The sequence below is a fragment of the Rhynchophorus ferrugineus genome, unplaced genomic scaffold (assembly GCF_030347505.1).
Source record: "Rhynchophorus ferrugineus isolate W39M unplaced genomic scaffold, kcgeb_rfMv2 rfM3, whole genome shotgun sequence".
In the NCBI taxonomy this organism is placed as follows: Eukaryota; Metazoa; Arthropoda; class Insecta; order Coleoptera; family Curculionidae; genus Rhynchophorus; species Rhynchophorus ferrugineus.
The window spans coordinates 9,384,451-9,404,307 of NW_027472582.1; the positions used below are offsets into that span (position 1 = coordinate 9,384,451).

The 19,857-nt window shown below is 32.4% G+C and overlaps 1 protein-coding gene across 2 annotated transcripts in view; it reads right to left on the reverse strand.

The window, feature by feature from the left end:
* The window catches only part of LOC143192631 (protein O-mannosyl-transferase TMTC1), a 666,349-nt gene that overhangs the window by 50,786 nt on the left and 595,706 nt on the right, over positions 1-19,857 (reverse strand). For both annotated transcript variants that reach the window (XM_076398096.1, XM_076398095.1), the window contains exon 9: positions 19,623-19,787. In XM_076398096.1, the coding sequence (XP_076254211.1) occupies positions 19,623-19,787 (165 nt within the window). The remainder of the gene's footprint in view (positions 1-19,622; positions 19,788-19,857) is intronic.

Below are 19,857 nucleotides of genomic sequence, written 5' to 3' on the forward strand. Positions count from 1 at the left end.
TAAAAGGTAGAGCAGCGCAGTGCTACCCGAAGAGACGCTTAGGCAGTCGATGGTGGCACGTCTGTATTGCAAGTTGGTGATAGACTGAATGATTGAATCCCTTCAATAATATCATGGATCAAAGTTTCGGGGTTGCCAGATTTTCTTTATCGCTTATTGGACGTTGCTGCTGGTATCCCTCACCTGTTCAACATCTGGAATTATATTTTTTGTGTTTTGTAGGCTGGGTATTCTTAGAAGTAAAATTCGACATGATTCAAGGTCTCCATACAGCTATTACAAAAATACAGTACTGGACAGAAAAATGGCGCATTAAAATTAATCAAAATAAATTAGTAAGCATAAGTCAGTATATATAAATTAGTGAGTAGTACCGTATGGAAATATCTTGGCATGATCCTTGATGTTAAACTAAGGTGGAAGTCACATTGTAAGAAATGATGTGAAGAACTGAAGCAGAAGTTCAAAAAATGTATTGGTTATTGGGTAGATATACAGTACTATCAGTATATTGTAAGTTTTTCCTTTACCAACAAGTCTTGGAGTATTGTGGGGTTGACAATTCAACTTTGGGGTTGTACCAGCCAAATAAATAGAAATATGATACAAATATTCTAAAATAATGATAATGCTCTATGATACATTTGTAAAAACAATCTGCAAAAGGACCTGAAAGTTGAAACTGTAGATATCGTTATCAACGGCTATACCCAGAGACATGAACAGAGGCTCCATCATTGCATCAATGTTGAGGCTCACGAGCTCTTAGATAATGATGGCTTAATCAGAAGATTAGAGTGAGTAAATTGATCTAGTGCAGTGAAGTTATAAGTAAGACTCAGTGCATATTAAAAACAGTGACATAGGGAATTAGGATAAACCGAATTTACTAGATTGCTATAATAAATAATACAAAAATATATCTTGCCTGACAATGCCTGTCTATTTGTTGCCTTGTAACTAGTGACATTCTTCGGAAATAGACTCCAGCCTAGCATCGTTTTATTGAGAATATATGTTACTTGACCCTAATTTGTACCAATTCTCGCAATAAATAGCTCTTCCTGGAGCTAATAGGATATTCTTTTTATAGATCGCAGAGGAACATGTCTTTCTCCTTACGGCAGAATTAAATTACATATTTACAAATAAATTGAGAACGTTTCTCTGTTTAAATAAATAAACAGTATTAATAATAGAAAGTTCTCGATAAATATGCCTCGTTCAGGTTACATGTAAGTTACCGTATTCCCATTACACAACAGTAGCATTCGTAACGACGCGATATTCGATATATCACCCGATACAAAGTTGGTGGGATCGATATGAATCCACGAGGGAGTCCATGTCGGATCGCGAGTCATCCGTATCGAACGTAATCTACGAACTGTAACAATAAGAGCCGTCGAAATATTCGGAATAAAATCTGTAAAGTTTGTAAAGGAAATTGATACCCTCTTATGGAAGTTTCGCGCTATTTTACTTGCCATTCGGAGCGAGCGCATTTAGCAAGTGTCGCGGTGGAGTAGCACATGCAACACCACTTTAAATGTATTGATATTCGATCGCCGATCCGATATACACGATATGACTGTACATTACGTAAAATACAAGTGTTTTATATGTATAGTTCTATAGATATGTATATTAAATTTTCTGAAAGAATAGAATATTATATAGAGGTTTAACTTAAATAGACGAAACCGAGGAAATGTTGTGCGCGGTTCTACCAATTCAGTCACTGAGACCACTTTTTTGATTGCTTCGTTTCAATTACCCTACAATACAGGCATTTGATTAGCTCATTTCTATAACACGATTGCTTCTATCGTTTGTTTCAATTTGTTTATGATGCCATTTTTGTGTGCCTGATATAGAGTACGTTCAACATTTTGTTATTTAATGATAATCTCTCTAAAAGCGTTGTATATTTAACTCTCATCATTACCTTTTTACATGTAAATTAAGGGAGTTTATGTATAAAAATGTAGAATATAAGCTAGCTCTTATTAAGATTTTTAATATTTTATATATAAACAATTTGGACTCTTTAAAACTAAACTCTCTAAAAAACTCTTAAAAACGGACTTGGACTAGATACTTTAAAAACATTTTAACGTATAAAAACCTATCATAGTGTCAGAATTCTGCGAATTATTCTGCCAATTTAAATTAGTTTTTTTAGTATTATTTTATATTATTTATCTTTTCAGTAGAGTAATTTAGCACCTTCGTTAAGTAACTTTTTGTTTAATACCTAGAAATTTTCTGTTGGTTTACTGTTCTTTCTTCATAATTATCACATTTTTGAAGTTTTTAAATTAACCGGAACCAACTTAATTATCAAGACAAGAAGACAAGTTAACAAATTCATAATTGCCCTGCAGTCTCAAAGCATTCTTTAACATATTATACTAAAAATGAAATAAAAACATAAAATAAAATTGAATGTAAATTGAAATTGAATGAAATAGCAGACACTCTAAAGATATCAAATAAACGTGTACATTATATCATTCACGAATATTTGGGTATGAGAAACCTCTGTGCAAAGTGTGTGCTGCGCGAGCTCACTTTTGAACAAAAACAACGACGAGTTGATGATTCGGATCAGTATTTGAAGATGATAAAGCATAATAAATCCGAGTTTTTGCGTCGATATGTGACTATGGATGAAACATGGCTCCATCATTTCACACCGAAGTCCAATCGACAGTCATCCGATTGGACTGCAAACGGTGCATCACCTCCAAAGCGTGGGAAAACGCCACAGTCGGCGGGCAAGTTTATGGCGTCTGTGACTAATTTGAAAAAGGAAGGACCATCAACAGTGACTATTATATAGCGTTATTGGACCGTTTGAAGGACGAAATCGCCGAAAAACGACCGCATTTGAAGAAAAAGAAAGTGCTGCTTCACCAATACAATGCATTGTGTTATAAGTCGGTGAAAACGATGGTAAAAAATCATGAATTGGGCTTCGAATTGCTCCCTCATCCACCGTATTCTCCAGATCTGCGCTCAGCGATAATTTCTTGTTCTCAGATCTCAAAAGAGTACTCGCTGGGAAGAAATTTTCGTCGAATGAAGGGGTGATCGCCGAATCTGAGGCCTATTTTGAGCAAAGATAGAATGTTAAAAATCAGTTGAATGGAACTGGTAGAACCAAAAATAGTAGCTGAAAGTACTCAACTGAAACTAGCTCTATAGTAAAAAGTAGTAAACAGTCGGTGGTCGTTTTTAGTCCATAGTTACCAACGTTAATATTAATATATCCTGACTACGGAATGAAAAAGAATATGAAGTTATAAGTAAGACTCAGTGCATATTAAAAACAGTGACATAGGAAATTAGGATAAACCGAATTTACTAGATTGCTATAATAAATAATAAAAAAATATATCTTGCCTGACAATGCCTGTCTATTTGTTGCCTTGTAACTAGTGACATTCTTCGGAAATAGACTCCAGCCTAGCATCGTTTTATTGAGAATATATGTTACTTGACCCTAATTTGTACCAATTCTCGCAATAAATAGCTCTTCCTGGAGCTAATAGGATATTCTTTTTATAGATCGCAGAGGAACATGTCTTTCTCCTTACGGCAGAATTAAATTACATATTTACAAATAAATTGAGAACGTTTCTCTGTTTAAATAAATAAACAGTATTAATAATAGAAAGTTCTCGATAAATATGCCTCGTTCAGGTTACATGTAAGTTACCGTATTCCCATTACACAACAGTAGCATTCGTAACGACGCGATATTCGATATATCACCCGATACAAAGTTGGTGGGATCGATATGAATCCACGAGGGAGTCCATGTCGGATCGCGAGTCATCCGTATCGAACGTAATCTACGAACTGTAACAATAAGAGCCGTCGAAATATTCGGAATAAAATCTGTAAAGTTTGTAAAGGAAATTGATACCCTCTTATGGAAGTTTCGCGCTATTTTACTTGCCATTCGGAGCGAGCGCATTTAGCAAGTGTCGCGGTGGAGTAGCACATGCAACACCACTTTAAATGTATTGATATTCGATCGCCGATCCGATATACACGATATGACTGTACATTACGTAAAATACAAGTGTTTTATATGTATAGTTCTATAGATATGTATATTAAATTTTCTGAAAGAATAGAATATTATATAGAGGTTTAACTTAAATAGACGAAACCGAGGAAATGTTGTGCGCGGTTCTACCAATTCAGTCACTGGGACCACTTTTTTGATTGCTTCGTTTCAATTACCCTACAATACAGGCATTTGATTAGCTCATTTCTATAACACGATTGCTTGTTTCTATCGTTTGTTTCAATTTGTTTATGATGCCATTTTTGTGTGCCTGATATAGAGTACGTTCAACATTTTGTTATTTAATGATAATCTCTCTAAAAGCGTTGTGTATTCGGTGTATACGCAGAAAAAAAGAGATGTCGTTTTTCTTGGAAGAAAAAGTCCAAGTTAGCTATAGTTTACTATAGCTACTATATACTCTTCAAAGTTTTTTTAGTAAAGCGTCGTAGATATTTCTATTCTTACAAGGCATAGGGTTTAAATTGTGTAAAGTTTACCCTCGGGGAGGTTTCATGAAACTTCCAGACATTACCTTAAAAATAATTCAATTAAAGGCATCAAATAATATAGAAACTTGAATAATTACGTAAAATACAAGTGTTTTATATGTATAGTTCTATGGATATGTATATTACATTTTCTGAAAGCATAGAATATTATATAGAGGTTTAACTTACGTAGGCGAAACCGAGGAAATGTTTTGCGCGGTCCTACCAATTCAGTCACTGAGACCACTTTTTTGATTGGTTCGTTTCAATTACCCTACAATACAGGCGTTTGATTAGCTCGTTTCTATAACACGATTGCTTGTTCGTATCGTTTGTTTTAATTTGTTTATGATGCCATTTTTGTGTGCCTGATATAGAGTACGTTCAACATTTTGTTATTTAATGATAATCTCTCTAAAAGCGTTGTGTATTCGGTGTATACGCAGAAAAAAAGAGATGTCGTTTTTCTTGGAAGAAAAAGTCCAAGTTAGCTATAGTCTACTATAGCTACTATATACTCTTCAAAGTTTTTTTAGTAAAGCGTCGTAGATATTTCTATTCTTACAAGGCATAGGGTTTAAATTGTGTAAAGTTTACCCTCGGGGAGGTTTCATGAAACTTCCAGACATTACCTTAAAAATAATTCAATTAAAGGCATCAAATAATATAGAAACTTGAATAATTACGTAAAATACAAGTGTTTTATATGTATAGTTCTATGGATATGTATATTAAATTTTCTGAAAAAATAGAATATTATATAGAGGTTTAACTTAAATAGACGAAACCGAGGAAATGTTGTGCGCGGTTCTACCAATTCAGTCACTGAGACCACTTTTTTGATTGCTTCGTTTCAATTACCCTACAATACAGGCATTTGATTAGCTCATTTCTATAACACGATTGCTTGTTTCTATCGTTTGTTTCAATTTGTTTATGATGCCATTTTTGTGTGCCTGATATAGAGTACGTTCAACATTTTGTTATTTAATGATAATCTCTCTAAAAGCGTTGTGTATTCGGTGTATACCCGGAAATAAAAAAAGAGATGTCGTTTTCCTTGGAAGAAAAAGTCCAAGTTAGCTATAGTCTACTATAGCTACTATATACTGTTCAAAGTTTTTTTAGTAATGCATCGTAGATATTTGTGTGTGTGTAAGACATCCTTTCATACACTCTTTCAGAGCATAGGGTTTAAACGATATGAAGATAACCCTCGGAGGGGTTTAATAAAACTTCCAGACATTACCTTAGAAATAATTCAATTAAAGGCATCAAATAATATAAGAAACTTGAATATTTCAAAATGGTTCATTGTGGTACTCTTGGCAAGACTAACAAAAAATGTGTAAAGACAATAAAAATTGATGGAAAAAGGTAAAAGTTACAACAGCATTCAATTGGGCTTTGTTGGTCATCCGAAAACTGTTTGGATATGTGGAAGGAAGCATTGTCAACCATAACACCTTCGGTTTGGATGAACTCGATAAGACATACAAAGTAAGTAATTGATAAATGGTTTCCACCATGGTGAACATGTTTTAGACAAATTAGAAATTGACAGTTTAGTGATTGATTTGGACAGTGATTCGTAAAGTGAAAGTGGCCGGAGGAAACTTTCAGGATATGTGATAATGCTGTGCAATGCTGGACATTCCTGAGACAGTGATGAGACTGGAAACAACTAAAGGTATGCACATAATTAATTGAATATAACTGTAGAAAATGGTACTGTAAGGCGTGAAAGATTTGTGTGCACAGATATGATTGTAATGGTTCAAAATGAAACATAAGCATTCGGTTAGAACATATGAGGAAAGACTGAGTACTAACTGTTTTGTAGATATGGTAAATGCATTAGACAGAATTCAGTGGTTAATTTTATCAAGAATGGTGTACACAGGTAGTAGCAGAAGAAATAAAATTACAGTGATACCAAGATGACTTGCCAAGTAAACACACCATCGAAGGACACAAGAACTAAACGTAAAAAGTAAATATGCTCTCGAATGAAAGTAAAATACGTTTTTCAGATATACAATTGTTAATTAGGTGGATTACCCTCCAGAGGGATAACACTACATAAAAAACGCGCCTAGAAACTCTACCTCATGGATGGCGTGGAAAAGAGTTCAATGTAGATGAAACAAATCTAACCTACAAACTATTATACCTGTGTTCTTAATTATAGTTTGAAATCCTTCGGTAATATATGCATCAGATATACTATAATATTAAAATAAATTATATTTCATAATATTCTTGTTCATTTATTTTATTTAGATTAGAATTTTCTTGTATGTCAAAGCCAAACTGAACTAAAACTCAGAGTTGATGTGGCAACATTGTAATGTTTCGACGTCACAAATATCCACGACGCATTACTACTTTGAACAGACTATATATATTTTATCAGCGTCGTCAGATACATAATGCTAGTGTATATGTTCCTATTTGTCAATTATAAATAATAAAAATTTGTTTCTTTACAGTGCACTGCTAAAATATTCTTTTGCTGCATTGTTGTTCTCGACTCTTAGATACCATCAAATAATTTTTGCTGGATTGCCGGTGGCCCTGATATGGCGAAAACAATGTATCGTATGGGGAAAGCATTCGCAAATTAGCTGGTATCGTGTGTAATAATCACACAGTTGCAGTTGTTAAAATGCTTTATTGCCGTCGAAACCGAGTCTTTTGTTTCAGTTAAGAGCGCGGAAAAAAAGACCAGTCCGTCGCGCGATAATGATAGCGGCAACGCAATAAAACGTTTGCTGTAAAAATTTTATGCTACGGGGCCCCGTTTTCGAAGCAGCTAATCGCGACTAGCGACTTTGAGAAATTAGTCCCGGCGAAACTTCGACGGAAATTATACTTTATGCCACAATGTTAGTAGCGCACGGCCAACGGTTTTAGTTTGGTGTTTTTAATTTAGCGATCTCAAAATATCCCGTGTTTTACTTCCTTGAATGTGAAATGTTACGACTATTATCCGCTAGATATAGTTAGCTTATAACATGGTGATGTTATAACGCATTACTATTTGGAACAAAACTTAAAAAATCTTGACTTCTACAAATTAGTTGAATTATGAATTCATATTATATATGTTAAATCGCACGAGTGTTAGCTGCACTGTAATCTGTTTTTGTCGTCTTCTCTTTCCCTAAATTTTTATTTTTTATTAATTATATCCTACATTTGATATGCTTAGTATAATCTTTATTCACAAATTAATTTATTACTACTGTTCTGTTGTACTTGCATTAATATACAAGCGTACGGGATTAGTACATCAGTATGTATTTCCGAAATTAGAATGAAACTAGTCTACTTAAGATAAAGTTAAAAATACACTAAACTTTGGGTTTGGTTCGTTTCAATCTTCTGACATCTAGAGTGCTGTCTAGTATCTATATTGCTTCCACGTTTCTGCTATTTAGCAACCTTGTTTCATGTTTTAGGACGAAATCTTGGATCCCTTCGTGTATCTATTTGATTCCGAGATCATGGTGCAGCTCTTCGTTGGTTACGTACCGATAAGCATTGGTAATGAATCGTAGAACTTTGTTTTGGGTGCGTTGGATTACTAGTTGGTTTGACGTTTTAGTGCAACCCCATATTTGCATCCCGTAGGTGCAAATAGGTTTTATGATTGACTGATAGACCAATCTCTTTGAGTTTAGATCAAGTTGAGAGTATCTTTCGACTAACCAGTACACTTGCTTGACTTGGACTCTAATTTGCTCTGCTTTTTGTCTCACATGATGTTTCCAGTTTAACCTACTATCCGAGATATATTATGTCAAGATCACCTCGATATTACCGGTATCAGAGATCAAATATACGAAATGTATAAAAACAGTAAGTAATTTTTTCAATCGAAACATAATTTAATACAATTATTGCAGATAATATTGTTAGTCTAAAAAGTATCCATAAAAAGCTAAAAGATATGCAGCTATTTGAGAGATATAGAACATCGCTTAATACACTGTTGGGTAATATAGGATTTAAGTGTAAAGATAACCCACGAAGGGGTGTAATGGATATCCCAGACATTGCTTTTAAAAGAATACAAATTTTAAAAACATACAACAATTTCAAGAAAGAATTATTATATTAATTTGTATAATTAGATGAGATATGTATATATCAGATTGGTACATTGGGTTACTCATAGCAAGATGATAAAAAATGTAGTGAAAAGACAACAAAAGTTGATGGAAGAAGGTAAACATTGCAAAAACTATCGATTAGGTTTTGTTAGTTATAACATTTATTAATAATTCATTGCAGACATATAGTGTTTCATGCTGGAAACAGCTGTTCCAAGGGCGATAAACATGGAGAAAACAACCATAACTTGTTTTTGCATTGGTTTCCAAATCAGCTTTTAAAGAAATTGGAAGAACCATCAGTTATTGTTATGGACAATATACCATATCATAGTACAATGGTGAAGATCCTAACAAGTGCATCAACAAAGGTTGCAATTAAGGAATGGCTTAAAGTACATAAAATAAGTTTCGAGGAAGCCATGTTAAAGAATGAAATATTTCAAATTGTTACTCGGTAAATTTAAATGAAATATTTAATTGCATTTTATGTAAATTACTTTTTAAGAAATAAGCTTGAGAAAAGATTAACATGTATCAGATTGCTGAAGGTTATGGCCACAGAGTATTATGTCTTCTTATCGCAATGACACTTATATTTAATCCAATTGAGTTGATATTGTGTATTGCAAATAATTATTACAATAGACATTCAGGTCGAGGTGGATATTGAAACCAGAACTGTCTGCCTTGAATGGGCACTGTCGAAAATAACACCTTCGGTTTGGATGAGCTCGATCTAACACATTGAAGAAAAAATTGAGAAATGGTAGAATTGTGAGCAAGTTTTTGATAGATTAGAAATAAACAATTTGGTTAATCACTTGATCAGTGTTTCTGAATGTGACAGTGATTGAATAACACTTTATGAATGTTGGTTTTTGATTAATGCTGACAAGGCAGGTTGATGAAAGTGGAAACAACTGACACAGTAAATATGCTCTCTAATGAAAGAAAAATACATTACTCAGATATACAATTCGTAACTAGGTGGATTAGGCCTTCGGGGATGCCACTACATAAAAAACGCGCCTAGAACTTTACCTATACCAGTATGGAAAAAAGTTCAATGTAAATATAATAAAACAACTCTAACCTATAAATTATTGCGGCTGTATAATTAATTGTAATTTTAAGTTCTGCGATAATATATGCATTAGATGTACTGTAATGTTAAAATAAATTATAATACATTTGATTATTTTATTTTGTTATAAGACAAAGTCAAAATGTACTAAAACTCAGAGTTAGTGACTTGACCATATTTATTAGTTTGCTCGATAAGTTTTTATATACATCTGTTTAAGAAAACTGCCTGTTAGGTTGTTTAGATATTCGTTGACGTTAGGGGATATTTAGTGTGGTGATATTGAATATGAAATGATTGTAGGAGGTTTATTAGGAGAAAAAAATTGAAACACAGAAAAAAATATTGACAAAAGAATACCCTATGAATTAGATTTAATTAAATTAGTTTTTCAGATAGTTATTTTAATATTTTTTAATACACAGGCGTTTATTATTTTTATTAATGCTTTATATCAAATGCATTTCTTATCTTTTATTGAAAATAGTGTTAAAAAAGGTTTTAGTAACGTATACTTTTTAATTATTGCCTTTACCCTGTTATAAGAGAGATATGATTAACTTAATAGATTGTGCCTTTGACAACAGGGCGATCACTAGTTAGTATAGTTAGATAATGTGTGAAAACTGTGCCGCACTTCAAACTTACGTGAAGTGCACCAGTGGGAGTACGTATATTCACCATACGCTAATTATATTTGGATTTCAATTTTAGACGTGACCTTTATGTTGTTGTTATATTAAAGAATAATCACTGGCTATTAATAACTAGTTCTAATGTATGTCCATGTGGTTTTTAAATAAAAAGGATATTAAAACACTGTTAACTTTCAATAGTAATAATTCCAATAGTTCCAATAAGACATTTTTATGTATTAGTATTTCATTAGTAGTATTAATATTTAACATGATGACCGTCAAAAATTTAAACTTTACAACAGAAACTCGACTTATATTTACAGCAAGTTATTCAAATATACTTCAACCGATAATTACCGAGAAGTACAATGCCTATTTCGCAAATTAGACCCCATAACGGAACACATTTTTAATACGCCTCCTAATTAACGTTAAATATTAATTAGGTTAATTAAAGACAGTGTGCGGTAGCCAAATTACCACGCGAAAGAAAATTAGAAGGAAAAAAACGAAGCAAAGTAATAAAATTTGAAATATAATGACTGGAGGGCACCCGCACCGAACAATATCTCATTAAAAGTGTTTCACTCTCTTGTCTGAGGAAGAATTTTCGAGGCAGCGTCGGCTGCTTAACGACGAAAACTAGTTAGTGAATTTTACCAGAAGGGGGACGGTACAATGTATCGTTCTCTTGAGGAATCTTGTGCATTTATATTACGGACCCTAACTTATGATTCCCTTTACATTGTATTATATTTATTATATTATATTTACAAAGTTTCAGAGTGTTAAAATTTGATTTCCGAGATAACGCTGTGACGTTTACTTTTTGATTTTTAAAATTCCTAGTGTATCCATCCATCACTGCTACTTCCGAATAACTGCCCTCAATCATTTTCAATCTCAAAGAATATTTTTTAGGATTGGTGGAAGAAGTTCGTCAACGACAATGAGTACTCTTTGTCCGTCAATTAAATATTTTTATTATTGTTATTATTTAATTATTACATTGTTACTAGTCGTTTCCGTCTAGTAACATACAATTTGTCTTTCTGATAACTTAAATCTAGGTATATAACTAGGAGAATCCATCGGCCCTATCTCAGTCTCTGGTGAAATAATGTTTATAGATGTCACTTCTGTATTTTTTATTTATATTTATATTATTTTTTTTATATTTTTATATTTATATCACTACACAACAGTACACAAGACCAGATGGTTTGATTCTTTTGAGTCTGTGCCCTGCTCTGGTGGTATTCAAAAGTTGCAATTCTTCAATATTCTCATGAGAATGGAGTCTTTTCTCATGCTCCCTTGCAATTGCCTTGATTTCTTGACTGACTGTGGGTATCTGAAGATCTCGATGTAGGTAGTCTTGTTCCTATAGTATTTGGGTGCGCCCACAATACTTCTCAGGACTTTGTTCTGAAAAATTTGTATTTTGTTTATGTTACTTTTTGCAGAACATCCCCATAATTGAACTCCATTTGTCCATATAGATTTCAGTATTTGCTTATATAATAGTAATTTATTATTTACTGTTATTGGTGCTTGTACGGTCTGTTTATAGGTGAACATGTACAGATTTAATTTCATTAATTCTTGTTTTCCAAGCTTATTTCCAATTATTTATATTGTCACTTGCCTGTTGTAATTTTCGTGAGGCTTCTTCACTATTGTCTCCGACAGTTATAATCGTAGTATCATCAGCAAATTTAGCCATCGTAATATTCTCCATTTGTGGTATATCACAAGTGTAGAATAGATAAAGCATTGGTCCCAGTACACTTCCTTGTGGTACACCTGCTTTAGTTTCTTTTATTGTAGAGTCAGCTTCTTCTTGTTTGACTCTAAACATTCTGCTTGTAATTTACTATTTTAATAGTTCGGTGTGTTGTTTTGGTAGCATTTTCTGTAGTTTGCTTGTGCTACATCTTAGAGGATAGCTGAGCATACTTTTTTACTTTCGTGGGCTTTTTCAATAACATCTGTTATTCTGTGAACCTATTATTCTGTTGAATGCTTGTTAATAAACCTAAACTGGTGTGTGAGTAAATAATAAATAGCCAAATATTTTGTATGTGTATTTGTGATACATATTTCGTATACGTCTAGTGTATATGATGTCATAATTTTGATAATGTTTCTAATTCTTAAACGAATTTCTCAAACCACTTCAAAAATTATCACAGCTTACTCTCCGGAAATCACCTCATCAAAGTCAAAAGTCTCAAGTCAAACATCAAGATATTCCTCAGAGACAGCTAACGGACACCTTTTTTTCACATAAATTCAATCTTTAGGTTTCAAAAATCTTCGTCTTCTGCAAAAATGAGACTAATCATTAATCAATCATTATCCTCATTATCAAACATTGAGAGAGTAATTATCTACGCGTTTATTGAAGACATTTAACAACAATTTTCTTTTAAAACATCTGCAATTCTTCGAGGAATATATTCGCAGAGTGTTCGGGGGAATTTTTATGCTTCAGTGATGTTGGGGATGGAAATACACTATTCACTTTCCACTCTATAATTCTTTATAAAGATCCAAGTAGATCTTGAGGTCTAGCGATTGTGCTAGCCATGGAAGATGTTTGATGTCTCTTAAATCAAGATTTCTTGTTGTATGTATGGGCGCATTATAATTTTGGAGTATGGCACTATCTGGCAGCAAATATACGAAAAGTATAAAAATAGTAAGTAGTTTTTTCATTCGAAACATAATTTAATACAATTATTTCTGAGAAAATTGTTAGTGTAGAAACTCTCAATAAAAAGCCAAAAGATATGCAGGTATTCGAGTTAGGATGTGTGGGTGCATTATCCTTTTGAAATATGGCACTATTTGGCAGCAATATGCTAGTAGAGTAAAGAATTTAGCATGGAGGATGTCGACATGTTCATTCGCAATAATCCGGTTAGTGACGAGAATGAGAAGACCAACTGAATACCGTTGTATTGCCGCCCAAATCATCACGGAACCTTGTCCATGCTTGGTTGTGGGAGGCAGGCAGTCCGGATTCTAGGATTTTTTGGAGTTCTCCAAACATAAACAAAAGAGTTTGTAGGAGACTTGTTGTTCTTGATTGTCGCGATCAGTGTTAACAATACTAATAATGTTAACAATACTATATAATATAAATAAGTTTTTATTATTTCGCCGCAATGCAAAATAACATTAACATTAAGATTTGGAGATATTAAATTGAATTTTCCTATCTCTTGTCCATTTGTAGATTTTGTTGACTGCCCCTTGTACTTTTTTACTCCTCTAGGTAGAGATATGTCGTTTGCTATAATAATTGCGACGTCAGCAAAGGTTCCAAGTAGTGTTTCTTTTGTTGTTGTCCTAAGACACTACCTTGTGGAACTCGTTTTGTTTTAAACATCGAGAACGTCATTTCGTAAATGTAAATGTAAATTTTCTGTAAAAGATTTTCTTCCGAAAAGATATCACTCCAGCAATTGACAATAGTTACGCTGTAACAATTTGCTCATCTTACAGATTAATCAAAAATGCCAAACTCGATCAAAAGGTTGTGAGACATCCAGGAATATCGCAGGGCAGCATTTATTCTCCTCAAAAGTCTTTTCAATAGCCGCAGTTACTCTGTGCACTTGATCGATTGTTGAATAGTGATTTAGAAAACCAAACTGGAAATCTGGTATTATTACAAAATTTTTAATACATTTAAATATTAAGTACCAAATACCTTTGATATTGCAGGCAGTAGCGAAATAGGCCTCTAAGATTCGACTTTTTCTGCAGGTTTGTCAGGTTGTTTAAGCATAATTATTTATGTTATTGGAAAGGAAAATGCTTCAGTCTTAAACAGGCATTAAATATATATGTCAACATAATGATTGCTTTTCGTGGCAGTAATCTATTCCAGGTACATTTTTAGGATTGAGGTTATCAATTTCAGTGGCAACTTCCAATGGAGAAATTAGATTTAAATCTACGTCGGGTTGATATCGAGAAGATGTATCCATTGTAGATTCTATGTCATTTGGTTGAAATATGTTAACTAAGTATTGTGCGAACAATTCAACTTTTTCATCGTTATATCGAACCCATTAATTTCGATCATTTTTAATTGGCGGTACTGGAATAATTGGCCTTAAATGTACGAGTTGCTTTCTATAGCGAATAATCTTTGTATGCTTTTGAGATTAATTCATTTACATATTTTTGAAAGCAATTCTGATTATATTCTTTGATGTTTTGGTTCGTCTGATTACTAATTCTATTAAAAGTAGATTTATCTGCAGCATTTCTGGTTCTGTGCAATACTCTTCTAGTTTTTTGCTTTTTTTAAATCATTTCTCTAATTTCGAGGGGGTAAATTACTTCATATTCTGATTTCTCTCTTGCTATTGGGCTGGCATTTTTTGCAGCTGACCGAATTTGTTCAATTATATTTTTGTTTGTTGCTCAAGATCATCTATACTTTTATGTCTTACTTTTAAATTGATTTGTTCCTGCAGGACTAATCTGAATTTGTCCCAGTCAGTATTTTTGTTGATAAGATTAGGCTTTTTTGTTTTTCATAGGATTGTCGCGGCCAGAGTTAAGGATATTGGAGTGTGATCAGATGTTGAATATGAGAGAAATATACATCACAGGGCAATTATTAGTACGGAAATATAGCCTACAAGACTCGTTAGTATTGCCAATATGTAACAAGATGTTCTATATTTTATGAAATTTTATTTTGTCGATTCCCTGTAGATTCATAGCACGAAACTCCTGATTACTATATGATATCGAGAAAAAATACTGGTCTTAATGTTAGGGGAGATAATTAAAAACGATAAAAAACAATAATAAATAAATCAGACGGGGCCTATACATTTTATGACTATACAAAGCCGTAAAAAATCACTTATAAAACCGAACCGAAGCGAAATCTCCTCGAAATTTATCGGGGTAAAAGTTTCATTATACAAAACAACTACACCTCGGCAATATAAAATCGGCGTACGCAAAAAAATCGCCGCGGAACGTCCGGCAATAATTTCTCCGAGAACAAGAAAGAACTTTTAACCTGGATTTATGAAGGCGCCGGTGTTTTTCGCGAAGGTATTTAATGAATTTTCGAAACCTCTTCGAAATTACTCGGCCCGGGTTAAGCCACCCCTTGTTTTTGAACGATAACTTTTGAGGTATTTCTCGAAGCTCGATCGATCGCCCGGTTTTTTTTATCAACGATTATGTTTTGCCCTTACGATTGTTTAAAATCGTATTTTGATCGATATCTCTATAGAAATATGATTAATGATCGGTCCTTTCCAGCTCGGGGGATTTACAGAATCGTTGTTTTTCGGTGGATTGTCTCGGTGTAACTTAGTTACGACGTAAAAGTTTCAATTTATGATTGGTATTGGGTTGGATAAAGTTTTCGGTCTACTGTCGGAAAATATGTTTGGCCTTTAGACATAGAGAGCGAGGAAAAACATTTTCTGAACATTTTTTCAATGACTATCAATACACAAAATTGTTTCTTAATTAGAATCTATCTAAAGTAGCAGTGAATTCACGTCATCAAGATGTATAATATATTGCCTATTGTAGTTTTCAACTTCGTACTTTTCGTTTACGAGACAATATTTTCCTTCTCCTTTTATTCTAGTTAAAAAGAAGAATCAGCCTGATAATAATTGACAAAAGAGACCTAACGGAACTTCCAGACATTGCTTTTAAAAGATACATTTCTTTGGCAAAAGAACACAGCAACGAAGGAAACAAAAACTAAACACAAAAACGCAAATATGTTGTTTAATGAAAATAGAATACATTATTTAGTTGTAGACATTGTACATTTAGAAAAGAGTTCAATATAAATATAATAAAATAACTATACTAACTAAAATAATAATAATCTAATCTACAAGCTATTGTGGTTGTTTAATTTACTGTTGTTTAAGTCTTTCTATAATATATGCATTTGATACACTATAATGTTAAAATTAATTATATTTTATCACATTTATATTTGCTTCATTATTTTCTTTATATTAATGTATTGTTATATATCAATGCTAAAATAAACTATAAGTCAATCTCAAATAAAAAAAATGAAATAAATTGAGATGATACTTCACTGCGACTTTGGATACACTATAGCATTAGCTAAATTGTGGAAAAATTATATATGTCATGTGAGACAGCGGAGTTGGTTTTGTCTTAGTTATGAGTAATAAATCAGTTTATGACAAAAGATGAAATCGCTGGGTAATCATGAAAAATGAGGAAGAGATAGAAGAAGAAGAGAAATATATAGTAAATGAATAATAGTCCATCATTATTTGGGTGAATCTAAGTTCGTATTTGCTTGAAGGTCTATCAACGTTTTATTGATATAACATGTATTTCTACAGTTTTTATTTTATATTTTTGATAATTTATACAGAAATGTTCGAGTACTTTATTTTATGAAGTACAACACTTGCTCATGTTTCAGGAAAACTTTGGATTCCAGGTTAACGTCCTCTCGTTTATGAAGGCTTCTTGGTTTCTTTGGTATAATTGTGGTTTAGCATGAGTCATCTTAATAAGCCACAATGATGCATCAGATCATAATGTGCACCAGAGAATGGAGCTGTATCTGGTGTGGATATCATTAAACTCAAAAGAATATAATAATGAAGATAATGATAATCCAGGAATTTATATCTAGATATTTATGCTTCTTACAAGAATAACAAAAAGCTTGAAACAATAACGTTTGCTAAAGTACACCGCATTTCACATATAAATAGAACTTATTGATGGAAACAAAAACATATGTACCATTAAATATCGATCGATATTCAATTTGCTTAATCGGCTCGTTCTGTATTAGTTTTGTTGAATTATATTACAACAAAAAAAACACAAAGTTTTTTATTGTGCGGTAAAATGCGATTTAATGCAATGTTTATTAATTCGTACGAAACAAACATATGGGTTTTATTGTCTAAAGCTTTTGTTTTACTTTTAATTTATAATAAATAAATAATTTGAACAATTAACGACATGGTATTAAGGATAATTTAGTAATAAGTTATGTGTATTTTTATGTATATTATTGTAACAATAAAAATATATCAAACTATAATACATATTATATATTAAAATTGTTTCACAATATACATTGTATATCGTTTAAAGGATTATAATGGTTACAATTATTTTCATTTTTCATTTATTTATATTACGCCAAAATATTGGCAGATTTGCTATAATTATGTGCCTCTTAGCGTTAGATGAACTTTGATAATTACAACAATAAATTAACAAAATCGGAGTTTTAAATTGTAATTATAATTATCATTAACTGAATAATTGAAATAAAACTATTGCATATAAACACACTGGCAGACACTGGCAGACTTATTTCCTCGTATCCAGTTAAACCTGATGGTATACCATTTGGAAATGTTGGGGGAGATAAAAAAATGTTTCGATATACGGTCTAAAGGTAGATTCCAAGTAGTATTTCAGAAGTCTAGTTTTTGTACAATTTTCGGTTTTGAATGATTTGAGAGTCCTTTTGGAAGGTCTTGACAGACCCTATATCTATTGGCATACGTATACTTTGCGTACATAAGATTTTCTTAAGAAACAAACCAAGGCCGAGTAAATTCAATGTTCTTTTATGGTACATGAACTTTTAAAGTTCATTTGTTCTATTCGATAAATTTAATCGCTAGCTTCTAATTAAGAACCATTAAAGTCCTTGAATTTACCATTCTCCCGGAACGAATGAACGCATTATTTGTTCGAATTGTTAAAGAAGCCATGTATCATCAAATATATATTAAAATTGTCCCATAATATATATTGTGGATTGTTTAAAGGTTTATAATTCGGATTAAAAATAAAAATTATAGTTATCATTAACTAAATAATTGAAATAAAACAGCTGCTGTTACTAATTTTTTTACGAAGAACTTTACCATCTTCAAGTCCCGACTTGGCACTGGCAGACTAATTTCCCCGTATTAAGTTATCGTATCAAGAACCTAATGTTTTGTTATTTGGGAATGTTAGAGGAGAAAAAAAAAATATTTCGACACATGGTCCAAAGGTATAGTCCTAGTAGTACTTCAGAAGTATAGTTTTTGTGCATTTTTTGGTTTTAAATGATCTGAGAACTCTTTTGGAAGGTCTTAATAGACCCAATATCTGTTAAAAACAAACGTATACTTTACGTACGTAACACTCCCGTAAGAAACAAACCAAGACCCAGGAAATTCAATATTCTTTTATAGTACATGAACTTTTAAAGTCCATTTATTCTATTCGGTAAATATAGTAGCTAGCTTCTAATTAAGAACCATTAACGTCCTTGAATTTACCATTCTTCTGGAATAAATGAACGCACTATTTGTTCAAATTGTTAAAGAAGCCTTTTATCATCAGATATATATTAAAATTTTCCCATAATATATATTGTGGATTGTTTAAAGGATTACAATGGTATTTATTTATATTACGCCAAAATATCTAGAGATTTGCGATCCCTACGTGTCTCTTATTGTTAGATGAACTTTGATAATTACAACAATATATTAACAAAATCGGATAAAAAATAAAAATTATAGTTATCATTAACTAAATAATTGAAATAAAACAGCTGCCTATAACCTTTGCTGTTACTAAATTTTTTACGAAAAACTTTACTATCTTCAAGTCCAGACTTGGCACTGGCAGACTTATTTCACCGTATTAAGTTATCGTATCAAGAACCAAGAACATGTTTTGTCTTTTGGAAATGTTGGAGGAGATAAAAAGATGTTTCGACACATGGCCCAAAGGTATAGTCCTAGTAGTACTTCAGAAGTATAGTTTTTGTGCATTTTTCGGTTTTAAATGATCTGAGAATTCTTTTGGAAGGTCTTAACAGACCCAATATCTGTTAAAAACAAACGTATACTTTACGTCCGTAACACTCCCGTAAGAAACAAACCAAGACCCAGAAAATTTAATATTCTTTTATAGTACATGAACTTTTAAAGTCCATTTATTCTATTCGGTAAATTTAATAGCTAGCTTCTAATTAAGAACCATTAACGTCTTTGAATTTACCATTCTCCTGAAATAAATGAACGCACTATTCGTTCGAATTGTTAAAGACGTCATTTACCATCAGCGAGCAATTTACACTGAACATTTACAGTAGTGGAGATGATTACGGTAAAACGCTAAACTTACCTTAAAAGCGATTCCCTCGATCTCCAATCTCTATTCCTGATAACTGTTCTTAAACAGCTGCTAACTAAAACTAAGGTAATCAGACATAAGAGCGTCTGCCGGTGTTTCGCGTAGTTGTTCCAGATAATTTGGAAGCCGTAGACTACTAGCAGGATACAACCCAAGCTGGAAAATGACATTATTTAATGTTTTGGTCGTATACATTATTATAAGCTTAAAATAAATAAGATAAGAG